The sequence below is a fragment of the Balaenoptera ricei genome, chromosome 5 (genome assembly GCF_028023285.1).
Source record: "Balaenoptera ricei isolate mBalRic1 chromosome 5, mBalRic1.hap2, whole genome shotgun sequence".
Classification (NCBI taxonomy): Eukaryota; Metazoa; Chordata; class Mammalia; order Artiodactyla; family Balaenopteridae; genus Balaenoptera; species Balaenoptera ricei.
This window is the reverse complement of record NC_082643.1, coordinates 136,818,827-136,835,853: the sequence shown is the minus strand read 5'-3', so window position 1 is coordinate 136,835,853 and position 17,027 is coordinate 136,818,827. Positions and strand designations below refer to the sequence as shown.

The 17,027-nt window shown below is 38.8% G+C and overlaps 1 protein-coding gene across 5 annotated transcripts; it reads left to right on the top strand.

The window, feature by feature from the left end:
* The first annotated feature begins 1,855 nt into the window (after nt 1-1,855).
* PCDH18 (protocadherin 18) lies at nt 1,856-16,660 on the top strand. 5 transcript variants are annotated; one of them, XM_059923609.1, is made up of 5 exons: nt 1,856-4,779; nt 5,567-5,655; nt 5,746-5,909; nt 7,128-7,196; nt 13,551-13,624. In XM_059923609.1, exons 1-4 carry the CDS (start codon nt 2,302-2,304, stop codon nt 7,154-7,156), a joined length of 2,760 nt encoding a protein of 919 aa, XP_059779592.1. In that variant the 5' UTR covers nt 1,856-2,301; the 3' UTR covers nt 7,157-7,196; nt 13,551-13,624. The 5 variants fall into 5 exon arrangements, with proteins under 5 accessions (XP_059779592.1, XP_059779591.1, XP_059779589.1 ...); XM_059923608.1 differs by lacking the exons at nt 7,128-7,196; nt 13,551-13,624 and adding an exon at nt 16,432-16,660; XM_059923606.1 differs by lacking the exon at nt 7,128-7,196 and having other exon boundaries at nt 5,570-5,655; nt 13,551-15,494.
* Nucleotides 16,661-17,027: the final 367 nt, after the last annotated feature.

Here is a 17,027-nt window from a genome sequence, read left to right as displayed (position 1 = left end):
GTTTTCCTAGTTTGCCTATAGGGTTTGGGGATCAGCAATTTGAAAGGGCTACAAACTTGTGAAACAGTTTATTCATGGGGGCAGAATGTTCATCAGCGTGACCCAGTACTAAATACATACATTATAGGCATTTCTATTCTGCACAATTTGCCACACAGCACTAGTTTCTGGGGGTGGGGGGGGGAGGAAACAATGGCTTATAAAATGCTTTTGAATGCCTAAAAAAGAAGGAGGGGTCACGCTACGAGTCCGACTCCTCTGCTTTCTTTTTTGGAAAGAACCTTCTTAGTTACTTTAGCTGAGCTCTGCTGAGAGTAAGCAAAGTGGAAAAATCAGAAAATTACTTTTTTTTATATGTTTCTGGGGGCAAAAGAGAGAGTGGGAGAAAATAAATGGAAAAAAAGTGACAGTGAGATTATGTGAAAGAGCAAATATGCAAGTGGATGAAGACAGCTGAGGAATAATGCAAGAGGTATGAAAAAAAGCAGCCAGAAAAGAGCCATGATGATAAACTTAAAGGGAACTGCAGAGCAGAAAGAACATCATAAATAATCATATTTTCAAATAAGAATAACGTATCAGTTTCTGTGACCTGGATAGAGCACAAAACTCCCATGATATTTCCTTAGCATTTTGATGCACACAAAATGCAATTTTCAGCTCAGGCATTTTATTCTTCAATGTAAACAAGCTTTGGGTTTTTAAAATACATATCCTAAAAGTGTTTTCATACATAATACATATATCATAAAAATTTGACTTGCAAACTACTGAGTCCATGTCCCCCCAAGTATTCATTGTGAAGACTCACCACGTATAGAGATAGTACCTTATGGTAGAAATTGACATGCTAAAGCATGAAATGTCTTTTACCAAAGGTAAATAGGATTTTTTGAAGTACAGGACAAAGAAACATCATAGCCAATTTTGCCCAAACTCTAGGAGGGAAGTGTTACGAGGTAGAACTATATTGTTAATTAGTTTCAAATGCTTTGGTGTTCCTTTAAATCTTGCTAATTAAGAGAAATCAAGAGTGGAAAGTAGCCCCTTTCTTATCTTCAAGGAATAAAGATGAAAGAAAAACAGAAAACGAAACCTCTTTTCTTGTTCTGTTCTTTAAAACAGAGCCCCAAGAAAATCTTGTGCTCACAGAAGGAGAAAGCCCCAAGTATTTACAGAGGGGGAGGGGAAGGAGGCGGGCTGAGAAGCATAATTAGAAGCAAGTTTTCACATTTGATTAAATTCCTCCACCAACAAAATGCACTTAGAGGTATTTTAAGTTAAACCAGTACTTAAGGGCTATGAAAAGCAAGATGATTGCATGTTTGTGGAAGAAGAAAGGGCAATTAAGAAAACCAGGCCAATTTAAAATGCCATATAAATAAAGGCGACCAGAAGTTGATTTAAAGTTTGTCTTCTGTAATTTGTCTCTCCTTTGTCGTGGCACGCTCAGAGAAAGTGAACGCGGGGGACGGAGGGGAGCAGGGGAGGGGAGGGATGGAGGGGAGCAGGGGAGGGGAGGGGTGGAGGGGAGCAGGGGAGGGGAGGGATGGAGGGGAGCAGGGGAGGGGAGGGGTGGAGGGGAGCAGGGGAGGGGAGGGATGGAGGGGAGCAGGGGAGGGGAGGGGTGGAGGGGAGCAGGGGAGGGGAGGGATGGAGGGGAGCAGGGGAGGGGAGGGGCGGAGGGAGGGAGCCTGTCGGATCCTCCTCCTTCGTCTCGCTCCTTCTCTCTCCCTCTCCCACCCTCCACTCCCGTCCGCCCTGCCTTCGCTTTGCGGACTCCCTCGGCTTCTGATTTGGAAGGACGCTGATTGGCTGGAAGCGATTCAACGCACGCGGGGCAAGAGAGCTTTGTCTGAGTTGAAGTGAAGTTGTACAGATTTTAGACCGGAGTCAGTAATCACGGGCGTTTGGTCTCTGCAGCCGAGCGGAGAAAAGGAGAAAGAATCGCTGGGAAAAGAGCCACTGCAGACTCCGCCGGCGCCCTGCGATAGATGCACGCCGACTACACAAGGGGGGAAACGCGGACGTGACACTCTTTCGCCTGCCAAGAGGACAAACGGCCGCACAAATGCAAGGACTGGACTCCATGCCGATATTATCTGGGAGTCGTGACACGGTGTGTATAAGACAAAAGTTTGCGAGCTGTTAATTGCTGTGCTGTGTTATTGAGAGACGCTTTCAAGTTTCGAGTACCAAATGTAGCCTAGCTTTAAGTTGCCGAAGGAAGTTGAGGGAATTGCTTTGCTGTTTTAACTGGCTCTGTGAGAGGAAATCTCATAAAACTGACCGAGGTACCAAATGAATGCTAAAATGCACTTTAGATTTGTTTTTGCACTCCTGGTGGTATCTTTCAACTCCGAGGTACTGGGCAAGAATTTGAAATACAGGATTTATGAGGAGCAGAGGGTTGGATCGGTAATTGCAAGATTATCAGAGGATGTGGCTGATATTTTAGTTAAGCTACCTAATCCTTCTACTGTTCGCTTCCGAGCCATGCAGAGGGGCAATTCTCCTCTACTCGTGGTCAACGAGGATAGCGGGGAAATCAGCATAGGGGCAAAAATTGACCGCGAACAACTATGCCAGAAAAACTTGAACTGTTCCATAGAGTTTGATGTGATCACTCTACCCACTGAGCATCTGCAGCTTTTCCATATTGAAGTTGAAGTGTTGGATATTAATGACAATTCTCCCCAGTTTTCAAGACCTCTCATACCGATTGAGATATCAGAGAGTGCAGCAGTTGGGACTCGTATCCCTCTGGACAGTGCATTTGATCCGGATGTTGGGGAAAATTCTCTCCACACGTACTCTCTCTCTGCCAATGATTTTTTTAATATTGAGGTTCGGACTAGGACTGATGGAGCTAAGTATGCAGAACTCATAGTGGTCAGAGAGCTGGATCGGGAGCTGAAGTCAAGCTATGAGCTCCAGCTCACCGCCTCGGACATGGGGGTGCCTCAGAGGTCTGGCTCATCCATACTAAAAATCAGCATTTCCGATTCTAATGACAACAGCCCTGCTTTTGAGCAGCAGTCTTATATAATACAGCTCTTAGAAAACTCCCCCATTGGCACTTTGCTGCTAGATCTGAATGCCACTGATCCAGATGAGGGCGCTAATGGGAAAATCGTCTATTCCTTCAGCAGTCATGTGTCTCCCAAAATTATAGAGACTTTTAAGATTGATTCAGAAAGAGGACATTTGACTCTTTTCAAGCAAGTGGATTATGAAATCACCAAATCCTATGAGATTGATGTTCAGGCTCAGGATTTGGGTCCAAATTCAATCCCAGCTCACTGCAAAATTATAATTAAGGTTGTGGATGTTAATGACAATAAGCCTGAAATTAACATAAACCTCATGTCCCCTGGAAAAGAAGAAATATCTTATATTTTTGAAGGGGATCCTATTGACACATTTGTTGCCTTGGTCAGGGTTCAGGACAAGGATTCTGGGCTGAATGGAGAAATAGTTTGTAGGCTTCACGGACATGGTCACTTTAAACTTCAGAAGACTTATGAAAACAATTATTTAATCTTGACAAATGCCACGCTGGATAGAGAAAAGAGGTCTGAATACAGTTTGACTGTAATCGCTGAGGACAAGGGGACACCCAGTCTCTCAACAGTAAAACATTTTACTGTTCAAATCAATGATGTAAATGACAATCCACCCCACTTCCAGAGAAGTCGATACGAATTTGCAATCTCAGAGAATAACTCGCCAGGGGCATATATCACCACTGTCACAGCCACAGATCCTGATCTTGGAGAAAATGGGCAAGTTACATATACCATGTTGGAGAGTTTTATCCTGGGGAGTTCCATAACTACATATGTAACCATTGACCCGTCTAATGGAGCCATCTATGCCCTCAGAATCTTTGATCATGAGGAAGTGAGTCAGATCACTTTCGTGGTAGAAGCCAGAGATGGTGGAAGTCCAAAGCAACTTGTAAGCAATACCACAGTTGTACTCACCATCATTGATGAAAATGACAACATCCCTGTGGTTATAGGACCGGCACTGCGCAATAATACTGCAGAAATCTCCATCCCCAAAGGGGCTGAAAGCGGCTTTCATGTCACAAGGATAAGGGCAATGGACAGAGACTCTGGTGTGAATGCTGAACTCAGCTGCTCCATAGTAGCAGGTAATGAGGAGAATATCTTCGTAATTGATCCACGATCATGTGACATCCATACCAACGTCAGCATGGAATCTGTTCCCTACACAGAATGGGAGCTCTCAGTTGTCATCCAGGACAAAGGCAATCCTCAGCTGCATACCAAAGTCCTTCTGAAGTGTATGATCTTTGAATATGCAGAGTCAGTGACAAGTACAGCCATGACCTCAGTGAGCCAGGCATCCTTGGATGTCTCCATGATTATAATTATTTCCTTAGGAGCAATTTGTGCAGTGTTGTTGGTTATTATGGTGCTGTTTGCAACTAGGTGTAACCGAGAAAAGAAAGACACTAGATCCTACAACTGCAGGGTAGCGGAATCAACTTACCAGCATCACCCAAAAAGACCCTCCAGGCAGATCCACAAAGGGGACATCACATTGGTGCCTACCGTAAACGGCACTCTGCCCATCAGATCTCATCACAGACCGTCTCCTTCTTCATCTCCTACCTTAGAAAGAGGGCAAATGGGCAGCCGGCAGAGTCACAACAGTCACCAGTCCCTCAACAGTTTGGTGACAATCTCATCGAACCACGTGCCAGAGAATTTCTCATTAGAACTCACCCATGCCACCCCTGCTGTTGAGGTAAGATCATACCCTCCACCTATTCACTGACAAAGTCAGCTGTTAGTGATCAGAAGTTGTGTATGTGTTAGTTCTTAAACGTTTCCATTACTAAGTAACAATACTAACAATATGCAAATTAAATAGGATACCAGTTACATTATGTAGGTATAGCAAGTATACACACCTTTTGCATACTGTCTTAAGGTTTTCATAAAGAATTTACTTGCATGTACCATGTGTAATATTGAAAAGTAAATGTGAAGCTAGCAAAGGACTATCTAATTAGAGTCCCCTTATCCTCAGATTATGATACTTCAAGCTAGAAATAAACAGGCTTGCTTTATTCTCAATAGTTGTGGTCTCTAAGAAAAATTAAAAACTGGGGTCTCCAGAATCCCATCTCAGTGCATGTGTATTTGTTCAGCTTTTGAAATGTTTCTGACATTATTTTAACTACATGTGTTAGAATGTATTTTACAGCATTTTCCATGTATTTTTATGACTGATCACTTTAATCTGAACTATAAGATAGAGGGAATCAATCAGTTTTCTATAAAGGAATCCTCTTTCAAAAAGAGAATGGCAGCTGTATGAGCGCATCCAAATTTCTCTGGGATGCACTTCAGTTCTGTTTGGTGGCTGGCCGCATGGTCCTTCAGAGTGCAGCGTATGTAAATCTTTAAAACGGAGGTAGTATGTTCAGTTAATTAGCATGAAATAGTGAGTAACTGTATTTGCTTGCTTAAAGCTTTTGAGTATTGGGGGATTTGTTTCCAGGAATCAGTACTGTCTGTTTGGTTTCCAGCAGGTCTCCCAGCTTCTTTCAATGCTTCACCAGGGACAATATCAACCAAGGCCAAGTTTTCGAGGAAACAAATATTCCAGGAGCTATAGGTATGAATTACCCTCGTGCTACCTATTAAGTCTCAGATAACACGAACGCTGAAGACTAAAAACTATACTTTCTCTGATTTCTCTTTCTAGATATGCCCTTCAAGACATGGACAAATTTAGCTTGAAAGACAGTGGCCGTGGTGACAGTGAAGCAGGAGACAGTGATTATGATTTGGGGCGAGATTCTCCAATAGACAGGTTGCTGGGCGAAGGATTCAGCGACCTGTTTCTTACAGATGGAAGAATTCCAGCAGGTAAGAGCGTGGCGATAGATAAATCCTTATTTTCAGATCGACTACACCAGTGAAGTGAGCAATTTCTCCCATGCTTTTACTTCTTCTTTGTTCTTTGCACTAAAGTATCTGTAATACACACACCATTAGCAGTGAACATAGACTGAAACAATTTTAAATTGTTTAATTAAAATTCATAGTAAACAGTTGGTAGAGAAAGGGAATAAGCAGGAGAGCTTAAGAGGACAAGACGGAAGGAGTGGGGAGAGGAGGAGAGAAATGACCCCACTCCCCTCCTCTCTCTACCCCATCTACTACCGTCATAGGACACTCTTGAGCAACTCTGTAAAATTACTGGGTGGTTGTTTTTATTCAGAGAGCCTGTTTTGGTGCCTAGTGGTGAACTGGACTATAATTTGGAGGACACATTTCCTGTGATGGGAACCAACTCGCATAATCAGAGATTAAAATACACCAGGGAATGGTACACTTTAATCACTAAAAATAGGAGAAAGAATGCATCTTTGTAGGTGGTAGGCATGGAATAATGTTGCCACCTTTCATTTTATGTGTCCACTGTAAATGGAAGAGAAGCAGGAGTCCAAGAGGGGAATTTATAACTACACAGCTAGATGGAGGAGACCCTATTAAGTTACGAGCTATATTTTCCTTAGACTCCCTTCTCTCCAATCCTGCAGTAGAAACTCTCAGATCCCGCTGAGTAAATACTGGCTGCATCACTGTAGCAACCCTGTTACTAAGGAGTGTAATAATATATCAACCCTTAGGAACATATTCCTTTGGCTACTTATGTTTCTAAATTCCACGAAATGTTGATCAAATAACTGCCACCTGACAAATGAATAAGTGAAGTGATAAATGAAAGAAAGGCAGAACAAAACTATATTACCTTGCTGAGTCCATGGAACAACTGTTTTCTAAGTACAGATAAATAAGAGAGTTTAGGAAATAGACATGGGAGAGCTTCAGAGAGCCAGAGAAATTCAGTGGAAATCAGTACATAGGAACTCTATCTCTCGTAAACTGAAGTGGTAGTGGCGGCAGTAGCTGCAGCAGTATTAATATTAGTCCTAGCGGTCGCAGCAGTGGTTACCAGCGACGCCCTAGTACTTACTCTGGGCCCATGAGGAATTCTATACCTGAACAACTTCTTGCAACACTTTGACACAGGAATTAATGGTGGCGGTAATAACAGTAGTGTTCGTATTTTTTTTTTAGATTTGAAAACTGAAGCTTATAAAGGTTAAAAAAAAGTATCCAAAATCAAGCAATTTGTACATGATAGAGGTGAGATTTGAACCTATCCCTCTACTCATTAAACACTAATCTATCAAGAATAATATAAAGTAATAGGTTTTTAGTTTTTTGTAATATGTTGAATGTCATATTTGTTCTTACATTCTAAAGTCTTACAGTACTACTGTCTGTAACCTATTAAATGCTGCTTATTTAATTATGCTATTACTGTAATAGATACTGCATTTCTGGCAGGATGAATGTATGGGAAGGACTTCTAGTGGCATGAAGGGCTACAATCAATGTACACTGAGAGCCGAGATACTTAGAGTCACCCATGGTGTCTTTTTCTTTTTCTTTTTTTAATGCATAGACTCCCTAGACCCATTTAAAGAGAAATCCTTGAAAACCTAGTGGAATATATATGGCCTAAGACAACTTGCTCAAAGAGAAACAGTTTTATTCTTCTTACCCATGAAATGAAAGAGCGGGCTGAATTTCTATGATTCTGTGATCCTGATGGAACTCTAATTTTGAATATTGATCCCTAATTTTGAATAAGATGATTGCCCAAATTACATTATTTCATAAAACAGAAAAGTAACATCATGGGTATAATATCAATTATCTCATTATATATGTTATTTTTTCACTTGTAGAAAGTCGACTCATTGACACAATTCTATCAGTATAGTTAAAAGGAGAATAACTGCTCCTACTTAGATAACCTTGCCATTTCTGAGCCTAAATTATACCTAAAGTCCTTTTTTAATTCTGAAATTATATAATTCAATAGCTAATCATGGTCTAATTTTTTAAAAAAGGTCACGATGCCTCTTTCACTCTATCCTATATTTTCAAAGTTACCACCACCAGCTATGTTCATGGCAGGAGAGTTACCTAATGCTTGAATTAAAGTAATTAAAGTAAATGTTAAAGAATAAAGACATCTGGGAAACAACAGGTGGACACTGATAAACTCTAGATAATAGTGAGTCTTATTTAGTGAGTAACTTGAGTCTCCTCCTAAGTTACATTTCTTTTCAAAGTTAGAGGCTCACCTTTATATTATCACCGACACCAGTGAATATATAGACAATTCTTTACAAAACAATTCCATATTTACACAATCATACTTAACCTGGGTGTGTGGTGGGAGAGCTGGGGTATCGCATCGTACTGCAATAGACTGTATCAGAGTACATACACTTCTGCCTGACTAGCAACCTGTCTCTATGTGGGGTGTTGCAGAAAGTATTCTAGAGGCATAGAGCACCAGGAAATCACCAATGAGCCATAAAATATCTTAAGCTTTATGCATGGTTGGCTATTAGAAATGTGCATAATCAAATATCTGTACAAAGATAACCATCCCTTAATTATGACCATCATTCGGATGATACATCACCCATATTCTGGCTTATTCTTCACGCTGGCAGCTTCTGCTGGCACATTAGGGTGTAAAATTTGTGCTTTGTAAACTTTATATTCCCAGGAAATATCCCAAGTAGAAAAAAAAAAAAAAAAGTCCACATCTGAATGCCATTAACAGAAATCAGCACAGTTTTTCTAAAGCATGAATATTTTTAGAACTTCAGTGTATTGTTCCAACAATGTTTTTTTCTGCATTAGACTGTGATCAAATATAGATTATGTTATGTTGCTTTGCCTGCCAAACAGGGTCATTTCTGGTCATTCATTCTATTAATTCCCACAGGAGGATCCTGCATTCTGAGCAGTAAAGTCAGCACGCATTTTTGTCTGTTGGCTCATGTTTGTCAACATACTTTCTTCCTTACTCAGTCAACTTTGAACCACAACACTACATATATGCTTGCAAAATCTCGCTTTTCCCAAAGTGTTAGCTACACCAGGATGTTCTTGTGATACCCCTCCTTGATTGGGCACATTCCATTTTTTTATCATTGTATCATCTGTGATTACTTAATTCAAACATTTGTCTTTAATTCCATGTCCTCACCATTCTCATGGCTGGTATCCTACTTCTGGCCTTTCTTCCATGGCTGGTTTTCTGTACCAGCACATGAATTGATATTCACTCTCCAGTAGCTTCTTTCTTTGTCAAATCTTTCTTTCATACAGCTTGAACAACTTTTTCAGAACATTTTAATTTATACTTTTTGTTTCAAAAGCAATAATTGACTTCTGTTGCCTGGCAACACCTAATTCAGCTATTTATCTTGGCATTCCAAGGCCAATGAAATCCACTCCTAGCTTATTAACTTTCAATTTTTTTTTTTTTTGTATCTTTTGCAATAGGCAGAGCCATCTCTTCCCGTAACACACCAATCCTTTGCTCATGTCACCTTTCTACCTGAAAAAGTGGCTTCTCTTCACTTTGTCTTCTATTCATCTCTCAAAGTTTGTTTCAAGTTGCTCTTTCTTTAACTACTTCAGCATCCACCTCTACTCTTTTCTTTTTTTAAATTTTATTTTTACTGAAGTAGAGTTGCTGTACAATATTATATAAGTTATAGATGTACAATATAGTGATTCACAATTTTTAAAGGTTATACTCCATTTACAGTTATTATAGAACATTGGCTATATTCCCTGTGCTGTACAATATATCCTTGTAGCTTATTTATTTTATACCTAACAGTTTGTACTGCTTAATCCCTTACCCCTATCTTGCCCCTCCCCACTTCCGTCTCTCCACTGTTAACAACTAGCTTGTTCTCTACATCCATGAGTCTGCTTCTTTTTTGTTATATTCACTAGTTTGTTGTAGTTTTTTAGATTCCACATGTAAGTGACATCGTACAGTATTTTTTTTCTTTTTTTAACATGCCCTCATCATCGTATAGTTTGGCACTTTAACTGGGCATTTATGACCTCATTTGTAACACTTGATTATTCTTATACCAGAAGCCATTTGAGGGCAGGAAGCTATCATAGCACTTTACATATGGCAGGCTCTTAATAAATAATTGATTGATCACTCAATGACTAATGGCTTGATAGATGTTAGGCATATATTTTTCTTCTTATGTCCCATGCTTGCTTCCTGCCCTACCTAAAAGGTCTAGCACGGGGGCAAAATTGGCCATCATGCTGTGGGAAAAAAGAGTTCTCTGTTTCCCCATGACTTTCCCTTTCCAGAGGAAATTTAACCACCTGACAGAGCTTTCAAGGAGCGACAGGAAGGTTGGCCACTTGCACCACTAGCCAACAAGTTCTGATTCATTGGATACGGTGTGGAACATCTGTGGCTCTAAGTTACATGTACACTGAGGATAATTTCGAGCAGTTGAGTCTCAGGAAAAAGGTTGAAAATATCAATGAAATTAAGAAATGCCCTCTTCTGTGTCACTGCTCTTCCATCTCTATTATTTTGGCCCTCCTTCTCTCCATTAGTCTTTATTCATCAATTTTTCATATTTTCTGAATTTTAAAATTTTGTTATTTTTTTATTACTAAAGCCCCATTTATTTACTGTGAAGTTATAAAATAGCATTCCCTGTCTAAAAACTCCTATGACCAAATTTATTTTTAATATGAACTGTTGTTTGAATCACCCAGATGGTACTGATGGTTATTTTCATTATGTTCAGTTCTCTAGAAAGCTGATCATGCTCGGGATTCTTAGAAGCTTGTGTAATTTTTCCCTTTTCCCCCTGTCATTAAACATTAAAACAAAACAAAGCCAATCAAACAATTAAGTCCTTCCCACAGAATTAAAGACCAGAAAACAAATGAGGAGGTGTCATCAGGTCTGTTCCCCTTCCTTCTAAAAGGATGTGAGTAAGACAGTATAGACAGGTCTCCTTTCCATTTTCAGAGACTCAGGGAATTAGGAAAAAAAAATTCATTACCACTTTGATAGTTATTTCAGTACTTAGAAAACCTCACTGCTATGAAGGTATTCCAGTTACTTTCAACACATTTTGGTTTTGTTCACATTTAAATGATGAACAACGATAGTTGGTAAATATTTCCAAATAGTAATAATGCATTAACTCAGCACATCTAAACATCTTTTTATTCTTGCTTATTTAAATGTAACCTTTCTTCAAAGCAAAATGACACAAGGATTCTCAATATTGCTGTCTTTCTCTCATTCCATTGTGATTCCCATGGGATTGGCATTCACACTACCCAGCATCTTCCCTACTTTGAATTTCTAGCCTTCCTAGCAAGCAGACATTTCTTCTCACAGTTCTTGCTCTCATTTTTGTCCCTCAACTTATCCCTTCTCTATTAAAAATTGAGGCCCAGAATGGATGAGGTATAAGGACAGAATTATCTTCAAGGCTCAAATGATGAAAAGCAGTGACTTCCACACCTTTGAACAAAGTTCTTTACTTCTCCTTTTCTGAAAGGCAACATTTATTCTTTACTTTTCTTTTTTGTGCATAAATCTTTTCCAAAATTTTGTTTTAAGGCATAAGAACACTAAATACGGGATCTACCCTGCTAACAAAAGTTTTAACCGTACAATACAGTATCATTAACTGTAGGTACAGTGTTGTACAGCAGAGCTCTTGAACTTAATCTTGCTTAACTGAAAATTTATGCCTGTTAATCAGCAATTCCCCATTTCCCCCTCTCCCTAATTCCTGTTAACCACCATTTCACTCCTGGATTCTATGAATTTGACCATTTTAGATGCCTCATATACAGGGAATCATGCAGTTATGTGTCCTCCTGTGGCTAGCTTATTTCTTATTTCGCTAAGCTTAATGTCCTCAAGATTCATCCACGTTATCACATATTAGAGGGTTTTCTTCTTTTTTAAGGTGGACTAATATTCCATTGTATGCGTATACTACATTTCCATTAAACATTCAGTGGACATTTAGGTTGTTTTCACATCTTGGTTACTGTGAACAGTGCTGTAGTGAACAGAAGAATGCTAATATCTCTTCGAGATCCTGATTTCAACTCTTTTGGATAAATATCCAAAGATGGGATTACTGGCTCATACAGTAGTTCTCTTTTTTAATTTTTTGAGTAACCTCCATATTATTTTCCATAGTGGTTGCACCATTTTACATTCCCCACAACAGTGTACAAGGGTTCCAAGTTTTCCTCACTCCCCCTCACTTGTTATTGTTTGGGTTTTTTGGTTTGTGTTTTATTACAGCCATCCTGTAATAAAACTGGTTTGAGGTGATTTCTTATTGTGCTTTTTGATTTGCATTTCCCTGATGATTAGAAAATATGTAGCTAATGCCCACTCTATGCAGACACTTCAGACCTTTCCCAGGTGCTGGGGGTACAACAATAAGCACACTGGACAACTAGCTTCCCCTGACCAGGGATTTGGCATTGGTCAAGAGTCAGCCTTTTTTTAGCAATAACTTGGGAGGAAGAGAAACCTTTCTTAAGCAGCCAGATCTACAGAATTAGCTCTGAATATGTTAGTATGGCTGATATCAATCCAATTTTCATTCAAATCTAAGATAATTACCTTGTATTTTCTGAATTCTGTCATTTGCTCTAAAATGAAATCATGATATTGAAGAGACCTAAGCTGTCACTGAAAAAGATGGATGGTTTGTGGAGTATATTTTACATCTTCACATTTCTTGGTTGTTCTGTAGTTTAGTTATCACATTTGCCAAATTGAGAGTTTTGCCCTCTTCATTTTTCTGCTTTTCTCATATCATCGATTATTTTCTATGAGTGTAACCACTCACATTCCAACAGTGCATCATAACATCTGGAAGAACTAACCAATGGTTTTTCATATTCTTCTTCTTTTGATGACTTTTCCAACTCTTTGAATTTCAAACCTCTAAAAGACTTCTTAACAGGGTAACTGCAGATGCCTGGTATTTGAGGATAATTTGCACTGCTGTTTTAAGGAACAAGTTGATAAATAATCCAGAATACTTTTAAGAGAGATTGATAAATATAATTACCTGATAGATTATTATATTCTCAATGCCTCCATTAAAAGTAAAGTAGGTCAGATAGACCCCAATATCTAGAAGGTACTCAATGGTAGTACTCAAGGCTTATCTGGTGGCATTCTAAAGTGATGGATTTCCCCTTACAGCTCTGGGTTTTTATAGAGTTTATGTTCAGCAAATATTTCATCACCCACACCTTAGCTCTTTTCCAAACTTCTTCATTAGTAAGTTGTCAATCCATCTTCTCATTACGTGAGTAGCAGACGATATCCCTGAGAAGTACATGAGTCATAAGCCTCCTTTGCTTATCTGATAGACAAAAATATATATATACCAGGTCCATAAAACCAGGAGTCAAATCAAAACTGTAACTGTAGTCCACCTCACATGTATAATAATGGGTTAGTATCATGGTCGTAGTTTAAAATTGTCTTATTCTATGTTTTAAAAAATAAAATGATAATTTTTTCTATTATTTTGAGTCACACGAAGTATAACGAATCCCCACTGCTTTCCTTGAGTGCAGCTATGCGGCTGTGCACGGAAGAGTGCAGGGTCCTGGGACACTCTGACCAGTGCTGGATGCCAGCTCTGCCCTCACCTTCCTCTGATTATAGGAGTAACATGTTCATTCCGGGGGAAGAATTCCCAGCACAGCCCCAGCAGCAACATCCGCATCCGAGTCTTGAGGATGACACCCAGCCGGTAGATGCTGGTGAGAAGAAGAAGAGTTTTTCCACTTTTGGGAAGGACTCCCCAAACGATGAGGACTCTGGGGATACCAGCACGTCCTCTCTGCTCTCGGAAATGAGCAATGTGTTCCAGCGCCTCTTACCCCCTTCCCTGGACACCTATTCTGAGTGCAGTGAGATGGATCGATCCAACTCTCTGGAACGCCGGAAGGGACCTTTGTCAGCCAAGATTGTGGGTTACCCACAAGGGGTGGCGGCCTGGGCGGCCAGTACGCATTTTCAAAACCCCACCACCAACTCTGGCCCCCCACTTGGAACTCACTCCAGTGTGCAGCCTTCTTCAAAGTGGTTGCCGGCCATGGAGGAGATCCCTGAAAATTATGAAGAGGATGATTTTGACAATGTGCTCAACCACCTCAATGATGGCAAACACGAACTCATGGATGCCAGTGAGCTAGTGGCTGAGATTAACAAACTGCTTCAAGATGTCCGCCAGAGCTAGGAAATGACAGCAAAGCATTTTTGTTTCCATATATGTGGAAATAGGGGACAGCGAAAACCCTGAAAGAACTGGCATTGCCACATAGTTGCATTTATCATAAATGTGTCTGTGTATATTGAATATTAAATACTGTATTTTCGTATGTACACAATGCAAGTGTGATTATTTTAATCTGTATTTTAAAAATACATTTGTACCTTATATTTATGTGTAATTTAACAGACAAATTTTATTTTTTTACTCCCATGATAAACATGTGTCTCCTAATCATGTAGAAACTAGCCACTGTTCAAATCTGATATAATATGCAACCACAAAGTATAAAGGCACTGCTTAGATTAGTTATGTTGGGGAAGAAACTGTTAGGCTGTAGGGACAATCCCACTAAAGCATTATTCAATTCTTAGTTCCATTAAGTGATCCAGCTTCTATTTTCTTTAACTTTTTTAAAAAAGTAAGCATCAAGAAAAATGTTTAACTCTTTTATTATTATCGTTGTTATTATTTTTACTGGTCTCTGCTAGTTCTGAGAGTTGGACTCTTACAGTAAAATTGAAACATGAGGTGAAATTTTATTTCAGGACTGGGAAGTATCTTTCACAGACAATGATGTAAAAAAACAGGACTAGAATCGGTTTTCTAACTCCCAGGCTCCTACTATTCCAGGACATCACACTGGCTTGTTCTTGAGAATATTTCTGCTAAAGTATTATCATCTATTCATAATCAAGGTAAACAATGAATTTTATTCCATCCTTGTAATATGAGAGGTGCCCCAAGGAAATGGAATCTGTCTTTTAAATGGATAACAGTGTGTATTTTAACAGCATAAAGTATTAATGGACAAAGACAATTATGTCGGTGTCCCTCCTAGGGTAGTAAATATAATTGATTTATCCTGAAACTCTTCTATTTGAATCTTCCCCTCTCCTCTCACAATACTTGAACATGTTTATTTTTTGTAATGTTTTTCGCTATAACTCTTCACTCTTAGCTTTTGTCTCTAGTGCATGATCTCATATTTTTGCTTTTATTTTTAGTATAAGAACATTTATAAAATTACAGTTTCTGTTATTGCAATTCTGTTTTATTTGTTGTGTGACAAACGGCAAATTCTTTATTTATTGTGCTGTTATCTCTCTGTGTGGAATGCCTTGGAAAGGGAGATCGTTGTTATTATGACTGTTCTCATTTATGACCTAGCTTCTATTAATGTTATTTCTATGAATACACTATCTTGATTGTACTCTCCAGAAAATTTTACTGTCAATGAAAATAAAAGGAAAATTGAAGTAAAGCTAAAGAACTGTCCATACATCAGAGTCCTGTTCCTACATATATGTTCAAAAGTTTTGCATCAAGCATACCCCTCATGAGAGGGTAATTCAGAGTTGTGTTTTGAATAGTAGAGAGGGAATATTCAACTGGCTTGGAAACAAGAAAAACCACAATGGAAAAGGAATGAATTTGAGATCTGTAATGGAAATGAAAGCAGTTTACCATATTTCCAGTAGATTAAAGAATTGAAATGCATTTGAAGTATAAAGAAAAAGGAATAATCAATAGTAACCACTTGAACATTTCTCAAATTATTTCTCAGAACATTTTGTGCTAAGTTGTGTCAGGAAAAAAAGTGTACCCTGGCACTGTTTCCAAGAGGTGAAAATATTATCTTCTTTGGTTTACTAGTAGGGAAATGAAATACTAGGAAAGTTACATAACCTTAAAATGGAGGAAACTCAGATATTTTAATTCTCAACTGAGTACCACATCAAATAGATGTGTTATGTCTTTCAAAAGGCACATTTTCCTTTGTAGAAGGGATTACAATTACAAGTGAAATTTCAGTTTATTTTTCAGTAGATTACACACACAAATGCTAACCACATTGAAATACATTTTGCTTTTCAACTTCACTTCCTTTCAATACATATTATCATTAAGAAAAAGACTTTCATAACTTCACTGTTCTTAATTTAAAGCACCAACAGTAATTTAGGAAGCAAAGCTGGAAATCAATGTTCGAATGATGTAAAGTAAATAAAAGGCAACATTGTATGAAACAGAAGACCTTTGTACATTGTCTGTACAGGAAGCATTCCGTGTCTCAGGCTCCTTGTTTCTCCAGCCTCCTGGCTCTTCTTACTTCCCATGCCCCAGGTTAAGGGATATTAGGGCAAGCTTTTCACTTTTCACTCTTGTTCTTTTCACAGGTAATATTATCTCAGTGAAGGCTGGAGTGTCTGATGCCATGAGAGCAACCTAACTTCTCATCAAATTTATATTTCCTCTTCTTTGATACCATGCCCTTCCTCAGATTGAAACAACCAAAAAGCACTTCAGTCAAGGATATCCCTTCCTCCATTTGGCCCCAGTGGATTCCCTTAAATGTTCTTCAGTGATAATCATCCATTAAGGGAATCATCTTCCAATAATGTAATTTGACACTGAATCTGTTGCTTAACATATCTTCCTTTTAAATGCTCATAGGATGATTAGAATTGGCTTTCTTCAGATTCTTATAAGTTACTATATTAACACGGTTATTCATTTATCATTTCTTTCTTTCTTGGTATTTGGCAGATGGGGCTTATAACTTTGCTAAACATTTAAATTCTTGTTCCTCCTGTCACACATATATCAAATTTACCACTTACCAATAGATAACTGTTAAGGCAAAAGATGGGTAAGTTACTGTCTTATTGGAGTCACTGAAGAAGTGTCATTTGTGAAAATCAGCTTAGCTTCCTTGTTTCATCCATTTGATACCAGCTAATGTCAGAAAATATTCAAAACTGAGTTTGAATTA